The 19,466-nt window shown below is 40.2% G+C and overlaps 1 protein-coding gene across 6 annotated transcripts in view; it reads left to right on the forward strand.

Moving 5' to 3' along the window:
• Nucleotides 1–5,568: 5,568 nt before the first annotated feature.
• LOC111977567 (dystonin) overlaps nt 5,569–19,466 on the forward strand; it is a 198,098-nt gene continuing 184,200 nt past the window's right edge. For 4 of the 6 annotated variants that reach the window (XM_024007061.2, XM_024007066.2, XM_070448596.1 and 1 more), the window contains exons 1-2: nt 5,570–5,847; nt 6,140–6,353. In XM_024007061.2, the coding sequence (XP_023862829.1) occupies nt 5,836–5,847; nt 6,140–6,353 (226 nt within the window). In that variant the 5' untranslated portion in view covers nt 5,570–5,835. Of the gene's footprint in view, nt 5,848–6,139; nt 6,354–19,466 lie in introns of all 6 variants that reach the window. The other 2 variants (XM_024007053.2, XM_024007056.2) reach the window with 1 other exon arrangement.

Here is a 19,466-nt window from a genome sequence, read left to right on the forward strand (position 1 = left end):
CATTTTCACACGATAACCTGTTAAATAGGTTATAACCTAAACTGTACCATGTGCTATTTTTAGCGGTTTGACACACTTGAATTGCCATTATTTTCAGCAGATAAACATAGCCTATAGGCTACAGTTTAGACTGCTATGTGCATAGCCTTGAGGATGAAATCATCTATTAGGCTACTGTCAGTGTCCAAATGTATCTTGTCCACCTTATTCACAGGTGTACTGTAACGTACACAGTATTAATTTGTCTTATGGTATCCTATTATATCATTATGATATCCTAAATGTAGCCATAGACAACAGGCCTCATATGTGGTGTGTTTGAAGGTATCCGAGTGTTAGAAAATATTTTCATTTGTCCTAGAAGCTGGTCTCCGGACACATCATTTTCGATCAGAGGTAATCAATCATTGGTTAGGCTATTACTTCTGTCAAGGTCAGTAAGTAGACATTTTTTATTTATCCAAATACAAGATTGTGAAGGAAGTATAATGGTGCTCTGTGTTACTTTTATTATACTTTACCGGTATACTTTTTGGATTTGTTGGTGTGCTATTGTTAGACTAGTGTTATGCTCATTGCGCATGTGTGATCAATAAATAAAGTGACTGATTCTGCACTTTCTGCAGTTTGACTGTAATTCTGAAAAAAATTATCCACATTGTAATGAAAAATGACAAAATATGCCTATATAGGCTAAAACAAATTGTACATTAAAAACCAACTACACTGAACAAAAATATAAACGCAACAATTTCAAAGATTTTACTGAGTTACAGTCAGTATCTGGTGTGACTGCTATTTGCCTCATGCAGCGTGACACATCTCCTTCTCATAGAGTTGATCATGCTGTTAATTGTGGCCTGTGGAATGTTGTCCCACTCCTCTTCAATGGCTGTTCGAAGTTGCTAGATATTGGCGGGAACTGGAACATGCTGTCATATACATTGATCCAAAGCATCCCAAACATCCTCAATGGGTGACATGTCTAGTGAGCATGCAGGCCATGGAAGAACTGGGAAATGTGCAGCTTCCAGGAGTTGTGTACAGATCCTTGCGACATGGGGCCGTGATGACAACCACACAGATGAGCTTCCTTGAGACTGTTTCTGACAGTTTGTGCAGAAATTCTTCAGTTGTGCAAACCCACAGTTTCATCAGCTGTCTGGGTGGTTGGTATCAGACAATCCCGCAGGTGAGGAAGCCGGATGTGGAGGTCCTGGGCTGGCTTGGTTACACATGGTCTGCGGTTGTGAGGCCGGTTGGATGTACTGCCAAATTCTCTAAAACAATGTTTCTGGTAGAGAAATTAACATTAAATTCTCTGGCAACCGTTCTGGTGGACATTCCTGCAGTCAGTGTGCCAATTGCACACTCCCTCAACTTGAGACATCTGTGGCATTGTGTTGTGTGACAAAACTGCACATTTTAGAGTGGCCTTTTATTGCCCCCAGCACAAGGTACACCTGTGTAATGATTATGCAGCTTAATCAGCTTCTTGATATGCCACACCTGTCAGGTGGATGTATTGTCTTGGCAAAGGATAAATGATCACTAACAGAGATGTAAACAAATGTGTGCACAAAATTTAAGAGAAATAAGCATTTTGTACAAATGGAACATTTTTGGGATATTTTATTTCAGCTCATGGAACATGGGACCAACACTTTACATGTTGCATTTATATTTTTGTTCAGTGTACTTAATTACACGATTATACTATTAGATCCTGTAGCTATACAAAACCCCAGTTTCATCCATTAATTGCAATATGTGTCAGTGTGATTCATAATAATATATTGATCATCCAAATAGTTATATGTCTCAAGCATATTAAACGATTTCAGCATATTTTTCTCTCTCCTTTTGGACATGATGTGCCATGTTTTTACAGGGCTTCAGGCACAGCCCGCGCCATGCCAGGAGGGCGCGCGCTCGAGTTGCAGAGGAAAAGCCTCTTGTCGAAATTCCCGAGAGTGAGCATCAAAGTGACTCATCCACAACTGTGAGAAAACGAAAAGTGAAGAAGAGAGTCCTTCCAGACTTCTATCACTCAGTACAAGTCACCCCAACACGCAAACCCGTAGGTATATTATTGGGTAATATAGCCTAAATCCAGCAGCCATAGTCATTTATGCTATCTATTCTAAATTAAATCTGCATGGTCAATTAACACTAGGCCGATTTATTTTATATTTTTCAATTGACAAGTATAGGCTACATCGATGATATGTTTCCTTAAATTAATTACCCATTTAAAATTATAACCAATTTAAAATGCGCGCGTAATCCCCATTGACATCGATGCAATGGATGGTTTTTAAGCGCCAGTTTTCCTTCAATAGTTTGGCCTTCGGTACCACATCATGCCTTGGTACGCTGTTATTCGAAAAGCTATTGCAGCTTGACATTTTATGAACACTGACAAATGTTAAAGTTGAAGCCTTAAAATGTATTCAATTTCTTGATATTGCCCATGTTGTCATTTTGCATGTTGACACACGCATCAAACAAACATTTGACATATACCATGCCATAATGTTGCTGCAACTGAATTATTCTCGATTGTTTATATTAACAATCATCTCAGTTGTAGGCTACAACCCTTAAACCTCACCATATGCCAAACTCATTAGGCTACTGGGGGGAAAACAGGATGTAGTGCTAGAAAATGAAGGTTGGTTCATATGTACTTTTGGGTGTCTACGTTTTCTTAGTTTACTCTGGATAAATCTAGCTCAGTATGGACTTTCAAGTTACAACTGAGTATCATGAAGTTACTGAAACAATGTATAGACCTCTTTGTGTTATGATTACATTGTTTCAAATGGCCAATATTACAATTACCTCTAGAATAAATAAAACAATTGTGTAGGCCTATTTGCAATAGATCATCAATGTCAATTTGAATGTTTCTTTTCCCAAATGTATAATGTTTGGTTTTTGTAAACATGGACATTTACTGATGTATCCTTTTCTCTTGTATCCTCAAGTTCTCAAGAAATATATTGATTCTTAATTTATTATTCAATGTATGGTAATAGCAATAGACTACCATTGAACTATTTTTTAAATAATTATTCTAAATTGCTATGGGACTTTTTCAATTCACACATAAGAAAGTATGAAAGCAAATATTAACCCATCACATCAATGCAATTTTTATTGTCCTGTTCCTGACATAATTCTGGGTGTTGTAGTCTTGTAGGAAAGTATATGGAGAACGTTACTACCAATACTCAACGCTATTGACGTAACCGAGAAAAAAGTAAGTTGAGTATGAGTGGTGACTCACCAAGTATGTGGCGGGCGGGCTTGTCAATCTCCTAAAACAAGTGTTTAGTTATGCTTTGTTTGAGGTGGTGGGTTTCTCCTAACACTATGGTCACAATAAAGATAATATGGGCCGAAGCATTGTAGCGACCTTTAAGTAACTGTCCAGTCTTTCCAGATTTCTATGAAATATGGCCTATTATTAATTCAATTATGAGTGAAATAGTTTCCCTTCCAATAAATGGCAATTAAGTATGTTAAAAGGCAGCTTTTCTGTGTTGGAATGGTGCGGGCGTACCCCAACAATAGTGGTGTGGCCTTATAGCGGTCATTAAAAATATATGGAGTGGCTGCTGATCCAACTTTTCCCAGAACTTTTTTCCCAAACCTTTTTTTCCTGGACTAAAGGTCCCGAAGCTACTGCGCATGTGCGGATCACGGTCTACGCATCTGTTTCTTTACCTCTACTTAACACACATGGTTGTGGTCTTCCCTTCACATTTCCAACTGTCAATCATGAATGATAATTCTTCAGGTTTTACCAGTAAAACTTTCATGCAGCATTTGCATACCAACCATTTGATCTCAATCAGTTTCATGGGGATATGCATTTAGATGTTCTTGTTAGACAGTGTTGTTTCGAAGTAGCCTACAGTGTTGTTTTGAATGATGTACAGTGAGCGAATTTTAGAGCAGATGGTGTTAACCAACTGTAGCATAGTCAAGTATTTTGCCTTGTGGCGCACGCTGTTGTGTATTGCCCCCATGAGAGAAAAATGCAGTGGTGTTTTTGTCTTACAGTAATGTTATACTATGCTTTTATATTCGGTTCAGTTATGTAGAATACGATCATTATGTGATCATGGAAACAACATAGATTCAGCTTTGATCTAACTTTATTAAATTGGTAAGTCTACCATTTGTAAGAGTTGCCTTTTCTCTATAGCTAGAGCAGTGACTGTGTSTAAAGTATAGAACGTGATCTGCACATGCTCATAAGCTCTAGTCTGGGAAAAGTCAGGCTCTGCAGCCACAGCCTTAAAAATATTAATGTCAGTAGACTGCTGATTGGCCAGCTCATCCTCCTCAGGATGATGACATTATCCTCCATGAGGAAATAGCAAGCATTTTTTAAACAATCTGTTTGAGATACCAGTTTGAGGTGAGGTTTTTGAAGTGTTTTTTTCTCCAAATTATGCTTTGGCCACTTATGAATATAGGATGAGTCAACTCCATTGTTTAGGTATGAGTTAACAGAATATGATATTTTAAAAGTGAGATTTTCACTGGACAGTTACTTTAACCTAACACCTAGCGACCCCATTAACAGTTAAGGTGTTGGCTTGAAAGTCGCTGGACCTGGGTTCGAATCCTGGTCAGGGCAACCCCCTGATTTCACTACAATATGATATGACCATGACTCAGTAGTTTAAAACCATGAAGTGGTATTGATATTTGGAGGGTATAACAAAGATTGATGTTCACTCAAATGCAATAAATGCACAGCCAAAGTTCATGGATCATTATATTTAAGTCATATCATGCATTGTTTGTATAATTTCAAGCACGTTTGTGCTCACCATTGAACAAGAGAATGCTTTGTTGATAGATCCTCAGGCCACAGTAAATAGTCACAATCCATGCTGGGAACAGGTTGGTGATTGTGAAATCACCCAGAGGTAATTGTCAGTGTCCTACTCTTGTTCAGATTGCAAACAGCAATGCTGTTCTATAATTTTGCAATGGAAGTCCACATGTGACTGGTATGCCCTATTGCTTTTTGACCAGCCACACCCTGTTTGGATGTGCCAACACTTGCTGTGGCAAATTATTTGTTATGCATCTGCCCCCTTACCCTATCACAGGGCCCAGGCAGACAGCCTACAGACAGGCAGACAGACACACAGACACAGGCAGACAGAGATAGGTTGTAATGAATAAGCCTGCAGAACCCAGATATGTTTCATATATATTGATGATAAAGATAGTGCTCTAAAATTGCACATTCATTGTCAACTAGGAACAATTCTAGCCAATGGCACACAGTGCAGGCACATGCGCATCAGGCAGCAAAACAACAACGCGGCTGTGCATGGCTGATGAGACCAGGTTGWTGACAAAGGATGTTCATGGACCAGTCTGGATTTCTGATTGGTTTTCGACCATCAACGTGGAGGCTACGCAGTCACCACTAGACATGCACGTACCCACCCAGGATGGCGCTGTAACAGTTACAGCGACATTGGCCACAGTTTCCCGATTTAATAATCAGGACTAGAGCGCTGGGATCCTCTCTAGTCTCCATCCGTCTTCTTCTGTATCCTAGGATGGTGACGCGTTGACATGCTACAGCTCTAGCATCGCATTCTACTCGCCCTGGCCCAATCTATTCGCACTCTGCTCTGGGGACTTGACATAATTTCATCTCAAAGGAGAGACTTCACTAATTTAATGGGCAGAGTGCATCGCTAGAAGGGCGTGGTTCTGATAAAAAATGACATAACCTGCTGCTGTCTGAGTTTGCAGCAAATTGATAAAGGATTTCGATATTATTCAACCGACACCATGTATACAGCGGTAAGTCTTATTTCTGGCCTGGCGGGGGAGCCAGATACAATCGATGTTCCTTCTTAATGCCTGCTTGTGCCTTTTCTTTTTATTGTTGAATCAGAGATCATTGCTAGGCGAGCTGGTGGCTCACGCTACGGTGCCTCCCTTGAGCTATCAATGTGCATTTACATTAGGTTACGCGCATCAGTTTAGGCAAACGTAGGAGCAGCGATGGTGAGAAATGTTTCATTGTGTCTGTCTGCGCTGTATGTGTGTTGCCTCGCAACACATTGATAATTTATTTCTATTGTTTTAACAGAGCTCCGGTTCGGGCAACGCTTCCCTTCACTGTTCCATGTCTTCATCGGCCGATTTCTCGGACGAAGATGATTATAGTTTTAAATCTGGATCGGTCTCACCGGCACCAGGGGACACGTTACCCTGGAACCTACCTAGGCACGAGCGACATAAGCGAAAAATTCAGGGAGGATCCGTTTTGGATCCAGCAGAGAGAGCCGTGCTCAGGATTGCAGGTGAGTGTCAATATTTCATTGTTTGTGCTGCTGCTGATAATATAACATAAAATAGACCTATTGATTCTGCAAATCTATCAGATATGGCAAATTTAGCCACTGTGCTGTGATGCATTGTAGATTTTTTACAAGTAGGCTACAGGCTTTTTATTTATTCTGCATAATTACAGTAGACTGACGCTGCTGCTGGACAGTGGACACTCCCATATGTCAGCCGCTGTCACTTCTGATGCATGTCCAATTTAGACAAAGACACATGTTTGTAATATAGGCTTCTGTAGCCAATAATTAGGCCCAAATAATATTTTGTCTCATAAGTTAATAAACAAATTAGATAATTAGGCTACTGTAAAAACCTGTATAGCTGTGGTGTGTTATTTGCTGTCTGGGAATGCTCACATTACATCCTCTATTCTATTGTCCATCCAATAAAATAAAATACAAGTTTATTGGTCACCTACACAGATTTGCAGATGTTATCGCAGATGCACTGAAATGCTTATGGTTCTAGCTCCAACAGTGCAGTAATATCTAGCAATACAATAAGAATACACAAATAATCCAAAAAGTAAAAAAATATCAGAAATATCACAACTAGCAATATCACAATGAGCAATGTCAGAGTCCGGAATACACTGAGTATACAAAACATTAGGAACACCTGCTCTTTCATAGACTGACCAGGTGAATCCAGATGAAAGCTATGATCCCTTAGTGATGTCAGTAGTAAAATCCACTTCAATCAGTGAAGGGGATAAGACAGGTTAAAGGATTTTTAAGCCTTGAGACAATTGAGACATAGATTGTGTATGTGTGCCATTCAAAGGGTGAATGGGCAAGACAAAATATTTGAAGTGCCTTTGAACTGGGTATGGTAGTAGGTGCCAAGCTCACCAGTTTGAGTGTATCAATAACTTCAATGCTGCTGGGTTTTTCATGCTCAACAGTTTCCCGTGTGTATCAAGAATTCTCCACCCTCCTAGGACATCCAGCCAACTTGACACAACTATGGGAAGTAATGGAGTCAACATGGACCAGCATCCCTCTGGAATGCTTGACACTTTGTAGAGTCCATGTCCTGACAAATTGAGGCTGATCTGAGGGCAAAAAGGTGGTGCAATGCAATATTAGCAAGGTGTTCCTAAAGTTTTGTACACTCAATGTATTGTCGTGGAAATTCCCCACTAAGGACTCAAATTCAATGTAAATCATATCAATCTTTATTATCACGGCCGGAGAGTTTCACAAACTCAGTGCAAGCTTGTGAAAAATCAGAGGGCGTTCCCTTTCAGTCCTTATATGCAGATGCGGCTACACAAACAAGTCATGTAAGCATAATTTAAATTATTCTTTATTAACATTGGCTCCTGCATGTGACTGACGAGACTTCTTCTCTCAAAGCTGGGACCTTGAAACTGAGATACTTATTTTGGTTCCCAGAGCAATGTTCTGGGCGTACTGCCAATTGGTCTGAGGAGGAGTTCACAGTCACCTGCACAAACCAAGATGGAGTGAGAGGAGATGCTGTGTACAATTCAAGGCTTATCTCTTGAGACAATAACATTTTCTTTCACAGTATATATAAATGGTGTGTATAGACAGTATGGACACTATATGAATAGAAATGGTGTGCAGCAGTTATATAGGTTGAGCCATGAGTAGAATACAGTATCTACATATAAAGTGGGTAAAAAAGGATGTAAACATTGCTAAAGTGACCAGTGTTCAATGACTCTATATACATGGGGCAGCAGTCTCTAAGGTGCAGGGCAGAGCACTGGGCGGTAGCCGGCTAGTGATAGTATCTAAGGTGCTAGGCAGAGTACTGGGTGGTGGCCGGCAGGTGATGGGTGATGGCTATTCAACAGTCTGATGCACCTATACTGACCTCGCCTTCTGGATGATAGCGGGGTGAACAGGCAGTGGCTCGGGTGGTTGTTGTCCTTGATGATCTTTTTGGCCTCACAGGAAGGACAACAACCACCTGAGCCACTGCCTGTTCACCCCGCTATCATCCAGAAGGCGAGGTCAGTACAGGTGCATCAAAGCTAAGACCGAGAGACTGAAAAACAGCTTTTATCTCAAGGCCATCAGACTGTTAAACAGCCATCACTAACATTGAGTGGCTGCTGCCAACATACTGACTCATCTCTAGCCACTTTAATAATGGAAAAATTGATGTAATAAATGTATCACTAGCCACTTTAAACAATACCACTTTATATAATGTTTACATACCCTAACATTACTCATCTCATATATATATACTGTACTCTATACCATCTACTGCATCTTGCCTATGCTGTTTGGCTATCGCTCATTCATATATGTTTATGTACATATTCTTATTCATTCCTTTACACTTGTGTGTATAAGGTAGTTGTTGTGAAATTGTTAGGTTAGATTACTTGTTAGATATTACTGCATGGTCGGAACTTGAAGCGCAAGCATTTCGCTATACTCGCATTTCATTCTCTCGGTCCTGGCTTTGATACACCTGTACTGTCTCCATCTACCTGATGGTAGCAGGGTCAACAGGCCATAGCTCGAGTGGCTGAGGTGCTTGATGATCTTCTTGGCCTTCCTATGACACTGGGTGATGTAGATGTTCTGAAGGGCAGGCAGTGTGCCCCTGGTGATGTGTTGGGCTGACCGCACCACCCTCTGGAGAGCCATGCAGTGCAGTTGCCAGGCGGTGATGCAGCCCAACAGAATGCTCTCGATGGTGCATCTTTAGAAGTTTGTGAGGGTCTTGGGGGCCATGTCAAATTTATTTTGCCTCCTGAAGTGACCCCGTCGATGTGGATGGGGGTGTGCTCTCTCTGCTATCTCCTGTAGTCCGCGATCAGCTCCATCATTTTGTTGACGTTGAGGGAGAGGTTATTACCCCTGCACCACTCTGCCAAGGCACTAACCTCCTCCCTGTAGGCTGTCTACACTGTCGTCAGCAAACATGTTTATAGAGTTGGAGTTCATGGGTTAACATGGAGTACAGAACGGGGCTGAACACACACCCCTGGGGGGCCCCTGTGTTGAGGATCAGCATGGCGGAGGTGTTGTTGCCTATCCTCACCACCTGGGGGCAATCCAAGATTGGCTGTTGAGATTGAGTTCTTTAGGTGAAAGTGCAACGAGCGGTCATCATAGCCTGTGCATATGCTGTGCATTAGGATACTAGAATTGGAATTAAATGATTCTTTGAAATCCTCTAATACATGGGTTTATTAATCATGTATTACATGGGCTGACACGAGCTGCAGGGCATTTGTGATTGCAACTTTTATGTTGGTCTGATGCTGTTTATTTGATTACAGAATGTTTTTAATAATTTAAATGCGATTGGAATTATTTGACAAACTTCTGTGCCATAAACTAAGAATTTCACAGGAGAGCAAGCTATTGTAGTAGTTGAACTGTGTGACTTACTGTAAATGTAGTCTGTGAAACAAATGAGAGTAGTAATGATACATTCTAGGGGTGACCTTGCTAAATGCATTTATTTTCTTTATTTTTTGCAAAAAGACTGTTCTTGGACCATAGTTTCAGTTCAGTAGCATAGACAGGGCTATAATAGGCCCATGCACTTTTCAATTCAGGAATTAATCCTTAGTCATATGCCCAGGACCATAAAAGGTGAGTATTTGGTTGGGAATGGTATGGACTCTCTTGGCACATCTGCAGGGTGTGCTGTCTTGCTCACCTCCTTTCCCTTCTTGGTGACCTCTCAGAATCTTGCTGTTGACATTCATCAACAGAATATTTTGGCTTTGATTTAAAAAATGGAAATAATAAACTATCATATTGTAATCCAATTGCTCACGTTGTGAGTAGGCCTAAAATCCATATTTTCTGTTTGCTGAATCTCAGGATCCATAGATTACTAGCTAGTTTGAAAAAATTATCTCTTCAATTCGCAAGTCCTGAATTTGCCTGATGGCAGGATGTGATCATTGTTCAGGTGGATGCATCTGTCCCTTTCCTAGTGATGCCTGATATTGTAGAATATTTGCCCTCTGATTTCGCCCATTTTGTTAATCTTATTCATATCTCTGTGACAGTCGTCCCAGGGCTGGGCGATGTATTGAATTTATTTGATTAATTCAAATGTATGTTTTTGTCCTGTATCACAAGAATCTAGTTTTATTTTAATTTGTTATGTGCGTTTATGTTCGCTTGTTCTCACGTTTATTTTTTTGATTGCAGTTAGAGTACATTATAACTGCAGTATGCTGCAAATACTGCGTCCAAAGTAACACCGTTTTTTTTATTGCAGTGTTTTTGCAGTGTAACTGCAGTTACTGCACCTTTACTGCAGTTTCAAAACTGCAATCTTTTATTGTAAGGGTCGCTCCTTCTGCTGTGACTGTGCGCCTCCACATTTACACACACACAGGCACACACACAAAGCCCCTCCCCCTGCCACTCAACAACAAAGATGAGAGATCACTTCTTCCTCTCTGACACTATTTGCATTTGAGGTTTGGTCCAATAGAATGGGTCATATGGACACCAAAACACATTGAGACATTTCTTTACTGTAATAGAGGACAAGTTAACCTTTCTAACCATACCATTTTTATGTCTTAACTCCTCAAATTGCATGCAGAGCAGATACTACTAAAATGAGAGTATAAATTAACATTGATTCTGGAAAATTAATGCTCAGGTTGTAGTGGGTGCGTGCTGGTGGCAGGGAAGTCAGGCGCAGGAGAACGAACTTGGTATAAACGGAGTCGTTTAATAAGTGCTCACAAAACTCAGAAAACCAAAATACACAAATAATAAAAGTGGGTACAAAACCCATCGCACACCAGAACATAACTTGCACATAACATACAATCAAACAATCATCGACAAGGACATGAGAGGAAACAGAGGGTTAAATACACAACATGTAATTGATGGGATTGGAACCAGGTGTGAAGAAAGACAAGACAAAACCAATGGAAAATGAAAAATGGTTCAGCGATGGCTAAAGGTCGGTGACGTCGACCGCCGAACACCGCCCGAACAAGGAGAGGGACCGACTTCAGCGGAAGTCGTGACACAGGTTGTCACACACAGCTTTGCAGTATCACATACAGCAAGCAGCATTTTAGCCAAAGACTGTTATACTAGCTGTCTAGTCTGTGTTATAAATGTGAAATAAGCATCAAGCACAATTATATAAGTAATTGGCAACTCATTCTCATTCTGAGAAATAAGGTAGGTTCAGGGCCGGTCCTGGCGAGACCAAAAAAATTGTTCCCCTACAAGAATAGTCCTAGTAAGCAAAATTATGTTGAAAAGACGTCTAAAATGCATATTTTTTCTGACGTTGAAGTTAGGTTCAATTTAGGTTCTGAATGAAAGGTGAAAAGACGTATTTTACGGACGTTGAAATCCGGTACATTTTTGTTTCTGAATGAAAGTTGAAAATATGTAATTTATAAATGTCTATGTTTGGGCCAAATCAAGGCTGGTCCAGACCGGACAACATCTGAACCAAACATAGTCGTCTAGTCCGGACAGCACCAAACAAAGATGTCCAAAAGGCTTCAGCGTCGGCCCTTTCTTACTGAGGTATAGTCTATAGTAGGATTCGGTCCTCGGGGCCGGAGTGGTGTCACATTTTTTCCCCATCCCTAGTCAACACAGCTGATTAAACTAATTTCATTCTAAACTGAAGATCATGATTAGTTGATTATTGGTGTCAGATGTGTTAGCTGGGACTGGGTCAAAAGTGGGACACCAATCAGGCCACAGAGGACTGGAGTTGCCCATCCCTGGCCTACAGTGTCACATGAAATTACATTTTAGGAAAGCCCATCTATGTGCTAGGTTTACTGTTTGTAAAACACCAAAAAAAGACGACCAAAAGATGCCGGTGTCAGTCCGTGCTTACTAGGGTGTAGCCAACCATGTCTGCCCACAATGGAATGTTATGAATGCCCATCGATGTGGTAGGCCCGCCGTTTGTAAAACAGTCCATTGCATTGGCTTTATTAGTCCTGATTCATGTGACTAATCAATTTGGCTATTTAATTAAGCTCTGAATATCAGCTACCCAACTTTATCAGGAGGAGTTATCCTAAGCCTATTTGCAATGTGTTTACACAGTAGGAAATGCAGAAGTATTTTCTTTTTCACTATAATCAGCTAATACATTTTTTTATGGATACAAACTTGAAACCACTGCTCATTATAATGTAAAACTCCTGGACAGCCTGATTGTCCATTCCATATAGTCCATTTTAGTTTGAACTGTCCTGTTTTTAGGATATGTTGTTTGTTAACATGTCATTTTTTATTTGGGCGACATTTAGATTAGGCTATTTGATCGGAGAAACGTGCATGATGTAAAAAGTGTCCATCTCATTACATTGTCATACATTTTATCTTCAGCCTGTAGGAAAGGCAACATACTCTTTCTACCATATGCTATATCTGCTACATGATTTATGTTAGATCATTTTTTTGACGGAATGTTGGTGGAGCGCCACAGCGATGCGTCTCTACAACAGAACCCTTGGAGAGGCACGCTGGGAATGGACAAGATAAATATTTTGGGTCCCTGCCTTTGACAAAGTGGGATCTGCTTATCAAAGGGTGGCATCAGCTCTCACCTAAAAAGCCAATATGCCACTGGTTGAGAGAAATTGTTATTGTTTTTGGGCAAAATTATGTATTGTTTTATAGGTTATTGTAGGTGCGTCTAGGTCAGTTTAGTTCAGAAAATGCCGCCCTTGTCAATCTGCCACCATAGGCGGCCGCATAATCCTGCCTAATGAGTGGGCCGGGCCTGAGTAGGTTACTTGATTTCAACATCTGAACAAAGTGGACAGGCTAGCATGCTGTTCAAACATTTGGAAACAGATAAAAGGGTGTGTTAATAACAATTCAACTGTTCTTCCTTGTTAGCTAGAAAATGGATCCAAGTTGGCTAAACTTTAAATATAAAGATGGCTAATCTACTCTACATGGGCTTGTGCTTGAGAAATTGTTCATGAGACCTGTGTTAATAATTTTCTATAATGCCTACTACAATAAGTTAGTCATTATTAGTGAATGTGCATTATGCATGGTTCTGGTTAAATGTGCAACAAAATGTGCATTTTCATAGACAGAATTGAAAGCCATATCAGTGATTATTTCAAAAAGCAGGTTAAACTATTTTGATAAAGTAATACAATTATTAGTGGGTCCTATGGTTGTGGAAGGCTTATATTTAGCCTAGGTATAATTTCACAAGCCCTGAATTCATTAAATTATTGCTGACTGTTTGAAATGCAGTGTACTTGAGCTTTAATTGTCCAACAAAGCTTATTTTGAGAAAACATTTAAAAAATGTAGATATATATTGTGAATCGCCCATAAATTAGAACAAATTGAGGTATGATCTTTAGGCCACATCGCCCAGCCCTAAATTGTCTATACCAGTCTTGATCACTTCTCCTTAGAAAGTAAGCTATTTTCCTATTGATTCTCTACATTTTATGGAAAGAATCTGGTTGAATGGTACCTAGACTGTGTTGAAATGCATCATCATCAGCACCATCTGTTTATTCTAGACTGCATTTCCTCTGGAATTAAACCCTTTTAGTATTAGGACCTGTGAGGACATCTCCTCTGCCTGCTGTAGCACCGGGACTTCAGCAGACTCAATGCAACAGAGACTCAAAGCAATCTTCCAGCTCAGTGTATCATATGTATAACACAAACAATAGTCTTTTTTTTATCAGTGTGACATTATTTTGAAGAATCTCTATGTTATAGCGAATGCACAATGTAGGCCTTGATTTATGAATTATGACAGTTGTCATCCTTTTCATGCCTCTATTGAGTGAGGTATGTTGGATTGGAAATAGACCTACCTAATAAGGCAAGGCCAACCAAGTGAAACAATTGGATAGCGAGTATCCTATTCCTATGCTTAAATTATCTAGCTATAGGCACATTTTCATGGAATGGAAACGTTGTGGACTGTCTTTAAATCACTGGCATCAGTGCTTATTAATGATTATTTTGCACAGTAGTTGATGCTGAGTCATTCTGTTATCGTCGCGTTAGTGTGCTGGTATTACTGGAATTGGAGTCATGGTGGACTCCGCAGAGAGAGAGAGCAGGGAGGGGAGACGCGTGCATTAGTATTGCTCAGGCGCGCCCGCTTGATATGGGATGGCATTTATTATGTCCAGCAGCCCTCTCTCCCCTCAATCCCTCCCAGACTGTCACAGAACACACCCGAGATGTTCTCATGAAACCGGAGAAGAAGTCTCGCCTAGTGGTGGTTTGACCTACCGGGGAGGGGTATAGGGGCGTTTCCTTCCATGTAACAACGGCGCTGGTCAATCCTCTGTCCGGATCCCTGTCCCGCAACTAGAACTAGGCTACACACTCGCCACAGCGGCTGGTGAATGTCCAGCCTATAGAGAGCCCTATGGTGGAGTTCGGGTAATGGCTCACTACAACGCGGCGCCGGAAGGTTATATGCTCGCCGACGAAAAGGAATACCTTCAAGCGTATGAGGATGTCCTCGAAAAATACAAAGGTATGCTAATTACTTTGGCCGCCTATACCGATTGGTAGGTCTACAATGATTCGAAATGAAACAATGAGGGAATAGCCCTGTATGGGACAATTGCACCGTGGTAGGCTAAAGCCCTAAACAAGTGTGTCAGCAAGCCACTGAGCTTTGATGACTGGAGGACAGCGGGTCGGAATGAATGGAAACATGACAGTCTAGGCTATTTGATTGTAGTCTATAGCCTTGTCAGTTTATATTAGAATTCGAAAGTTTGTGTTTAGCTCTTGTAAAAAGCCAAATTGACTTGGATTTGTGCGACACTATACTAGAATTGTGTAAAATTTGCATTGATGCATCGATTGGAGGAGGGGTGTTCCTCAATGTAAAGAAAGAATGCTGTCTCAACGTTTTACTGTCACTTTTGTCACATGAGAAAAGCAATCTCAAAATGACTATAGGCTATATTTTGGTAGGCCTATTAATTATGGAGATGTTTATTTATTTAGATGAAATATTAGACTATGCAGGAGATGTTATTTAAATGAACATTTCTATGAAGGTTTGAATATCTTTGAGTTGATGACCCCTCTTTTGTTGTAACTGTTGTCTGACCAATTGACCAAGCTGTTATCAATGTAGGCTGACACAAAGAGAGGATCAGCCAAAGATGCAGCAGTCCTATTATCTTCCATTAGTCCATCAAGCATTACATTCAGGCTGACAAGTCTTGAGGCCAAGTCAATTATTACTGGAAACCCGCAGAAGACATTACATTTTCAATATCCTGTCTACAGCAAAGCATTCTCCGCTAGCTGGATGACATCACCCCCCTACACATACAGATGTTGGATCTTAATTTGATCACCCTGTTGTTGCATGCAAGTTTTAAGTGTATTCAAGTTTTAAAAAGGCTTATAAAATTTGTGATTTCCACTTTAACATTTCAGACTTGATTTACCCTAACTAAAAATGTATCAACCCCTACACAAATGTTCATTAATTATAATCCACACAATAATTACCATTTCCTATTTCCCTGTGAGAAACTGGTCAAATTAAACATCTGTAGTCCCTTGCCAGGCCAATAGTGTGAATCTCGAATAGACTCCGTCTCCTACAGTGATTAATTTCCCCCATTTATATTTTAGATCTCTCCAATGTTATCTGCAACATTTGAATGAGCAGTGAATGAGAAAAGGTAATCCGTGTGAATAGGTTAGTTGTCTATGATACTGTGATTCCTTGTTAACTAGTGGTCAGTCACTAACAATGGATATTTACGTGGTCTCTCTCTCTCTCACAGCAACAGACAGTCAACTGTGGCCTGCTTAACGGCCCTTGACTAGAGCATAATGGAATCATATGATGTAGCATCATTTGGAATCTGTGTCTGACTTTTGTCTCCAGTCACTGGGTCAGACAATGAGGTGTTTTATTATTGGTGCTCCGTACGGCTACATACAGTTGAAGTCGTAAGTTTACATACACTTAGGTTGGAGTCATTAAAAGTCGTTTTTCAACCACTCCACAAATTTCTTGTTAACAAACTAACGTTTTGGCAAGTCGGTTAGGACATCTACTTTGTGCATGACACAAGTAATAGACAGATTATTTCACTTATAATTCACTGTATCACAATTCCAGTGGGTCAGAAGTTTACATACACTAAGTTGACTGTGCCTTTAAACAGCTTGGAAAATTCCAGAAAATGATGTCATGGCTTTAGAAGCTTCTGATAGGCTAATTGACATAATGTGAGTCAATTGGAGGTGTACCTGTGGATGTATTTCAAGGCCTACATTCAAATTCAGTGCCTCTTTGCTTGACATCATGGGAAAATCAAAAGAAATCAGCCAAAACCTCAGAAAAAAAATAGTGGACTTCCACAAGTCTGGTTCATCCTTGGGAGCAATTTCCGAAAGCCTGAAGGTACCACATTCATCTGTACAAACAATAGTACGCAAGTATAAACACCATGGAACCATGCAGCCGTCATATCGCTCAGGAAGGAGACGCGTTCTGTCTCCTAGAGATGAACGTACTTTGGTGCGAAAAGTGCAAATCAATCCCAGAACAACAGCAATGGACCTTGTGAAGATGCTGGAGGAAACAGGTACAAAAATATCTATATCCACAGTAAAACGAGTCCTATATCGACATAACCTGAAAGGCTGCTCAGAAAGGAAGAAGCCCCTGCTCCAAAACCGCAATAAAAAAAATCAAGACTACGGTTTGCAACTGCACATGGGGACAAAGATCGTACTTTTTGGGGAAATGTCCTCTGGTCTGATGAAACAAAAATAGAACTGTTTGGCCATAATGACCATCATTATGTTTGGAGGAAAAATGGGGAGGCTTGCAAGCCGAAGAACACCATCCCAACCGTGAAGCACGGGGGTGGCAGCATCATGTTGTGGGGGTGCTTTACTGCAGAAGAGACTGGTGCACTTCACAAAATAGATTGCATCATGAGGGAGGAAAAGTATGTGGATATATTGATGCAACTTCTCAATTGGGTCTTCCAAATGGACAATGACCCTAAGCATACTTCCAAAGTTGTGGCAAAAGGGCTTAAGGACAACAAAGTCAAGGTAATGGAGTGGCCATCACAAAGCCCTGACCTCAATCCCATAGAAAATTTGTGGGCAGAACTGAAAAAGCGTGTTCGAGCAAGGAGGCCTACAAACCTGACGCAGTTACACCAGCTCTGTCAGGAGGAATGGGACAAAATTCACCCAACTTATTGTGGGAAGCTTGTGGAAGGCTACCCAAAACGTTTGACCCAAGATAAACAATTTAAAGGCAATGCTACCAAATACTAATTGGGTGTATGTAAACTTCTGACCGACTGAGAATGTGATGAAAGAAATAAAAGCTGAAATAAATCATTCTCTCTTCTATTATTCTGACATTTTCACATTCTTAAAATAAAGTGGTGATCCTAACTGACCTAAAAGGGAAATTTTACTAGGATTAAATGTCAGGAATTGTGAAAAACTGAGTTTAAATGTATTTGGCTAAGGTGTATGCAAACTTCCGACTTCCACTGTACATGCATCTACTTAAAATGTTACAAAAAACATTTTTCTTTCTAAAAATTACTTCGGTCCACACTTATTATGTTTACCATAATGTTATGAATCGCAACCAAGCGAAACCGATATCATATCAATATTATTTCTTTACTTTGATAGATTGAGTAGGTAGCCTACTGATGTCCTAATCTTCATCCAATTATGTTTTATGCCAGCTCTTACACTGGTTAGACAGGTTTCAGTACTGAACTAACAGTTCACCTGAGGAAGTGCAATGTTACATGCATTTGTTGGTGATAATAATTATAAATGCTTATGCTGTAAATTCTTCTCAAAACGTATACATCTTTATAAATGTTTGTAATGTTTATTAATACAGGAATACTAATTTAGTATGTACACTTCTTATCAATAGTTTATTAAATTAAGTTTTTGTTAAGTGTTTCCAGTGATTTGAGGCCAACATTGATTTGACCCCAGCTTTTGAATACTAGGATATGCCTTGTGATAATTTCAAACAGGGATTTCCCTTAAGTTGCTGGCTATGCGTTGCAAGGCCATTGGTCTGTCATTTAAAACTCCAGCACAGCTCCATGGCTGCATGTGACAATGACATTCGTCACTTAAAGATCTGAGTTATGTTTGATGTGACACATAGCTGGAAATCACCTTCTTTGAGGACTCATTACAAAGTTATAATGGGACTAAGGAGGAAGTTCAATACTGAATCATACACTATTAGCAAAAAGGGTTCCAAAAGGGTTCTTCGGCTGTCCCCATAGGAGGACCCTTTTTGGTTCCAGGTATAACCCTTTTGGGTTCCATGTATAAAGGGTCCTACATGGAATCCAAAAGGATTTTACCAGCAACCCAAAAGGGTTCTTCAAAGAGTTTTCTTATGGGGACAGCCGAAGAACCTTTAAAGGTTCTAGATAGCACCTTTTTTCTAAGAGTGTAATGAATGTTTTGGTAATAAGCAGTTCAGAAAGTCACCCCTGCTTTAATTCAATTTAAATGTCATAACCCATTATGCTTATATGTGTACCCTTCACCACGCTTAGCATGTCATTTTTTATTGTCAGTTCTGATGACTTTTGTACTACAAAATGAATGGAGAAAAAAATGCTGACCCCATCTAAAATATAATTTTCCCCTCCAGAAATGAGCCTAACAACATATTGGTCTATATTATCAGGCTGGTTTGTTATGTAGCAATAAATATTATCACCTGTAGCTCAACTGATACAGCATAGTGGCTATAAATAAATAGGCTGAGTCATGAGCTTGCCAATATTTATTTGTGCATATTTCTGCTTATCATTAGCTAGATCAGTGCCCTTTCATCATGGGGGAACATCCAGTTAAGAACAAATTATTATTTACAATGACGGCATACCCCGGCCAAACCCAGACAGACAACACTGGGCCAATTGTTCGCAGCCCTATGGAACTCCCAATCACGGCCGGATGTGATACAGCCTGGATTCGAACCAGGAACTCTAGTGTTGCCTCTTGCACTGACATGCAGTGCCTTAGACCTCTGCGCTATTCGAGAGCCCTATCAATGAAGAC

This window comes from Salvelinus sp. IW2-2015, linkage group LG18, assembly GCF_002910315.2.
Source record: "Salvelinus sp. IW2-2015 linkage group LG18, ASM291031v2, whole genome shotgun sequence".
Taxonomy (NCBI): domain Eukaryota; kingdom Metazoa; phylum Chordata; class Actinopteri; order Salmoniformes; family Salmonidae; genus Salvelinus; species Salvelinus sp. IW2-2015.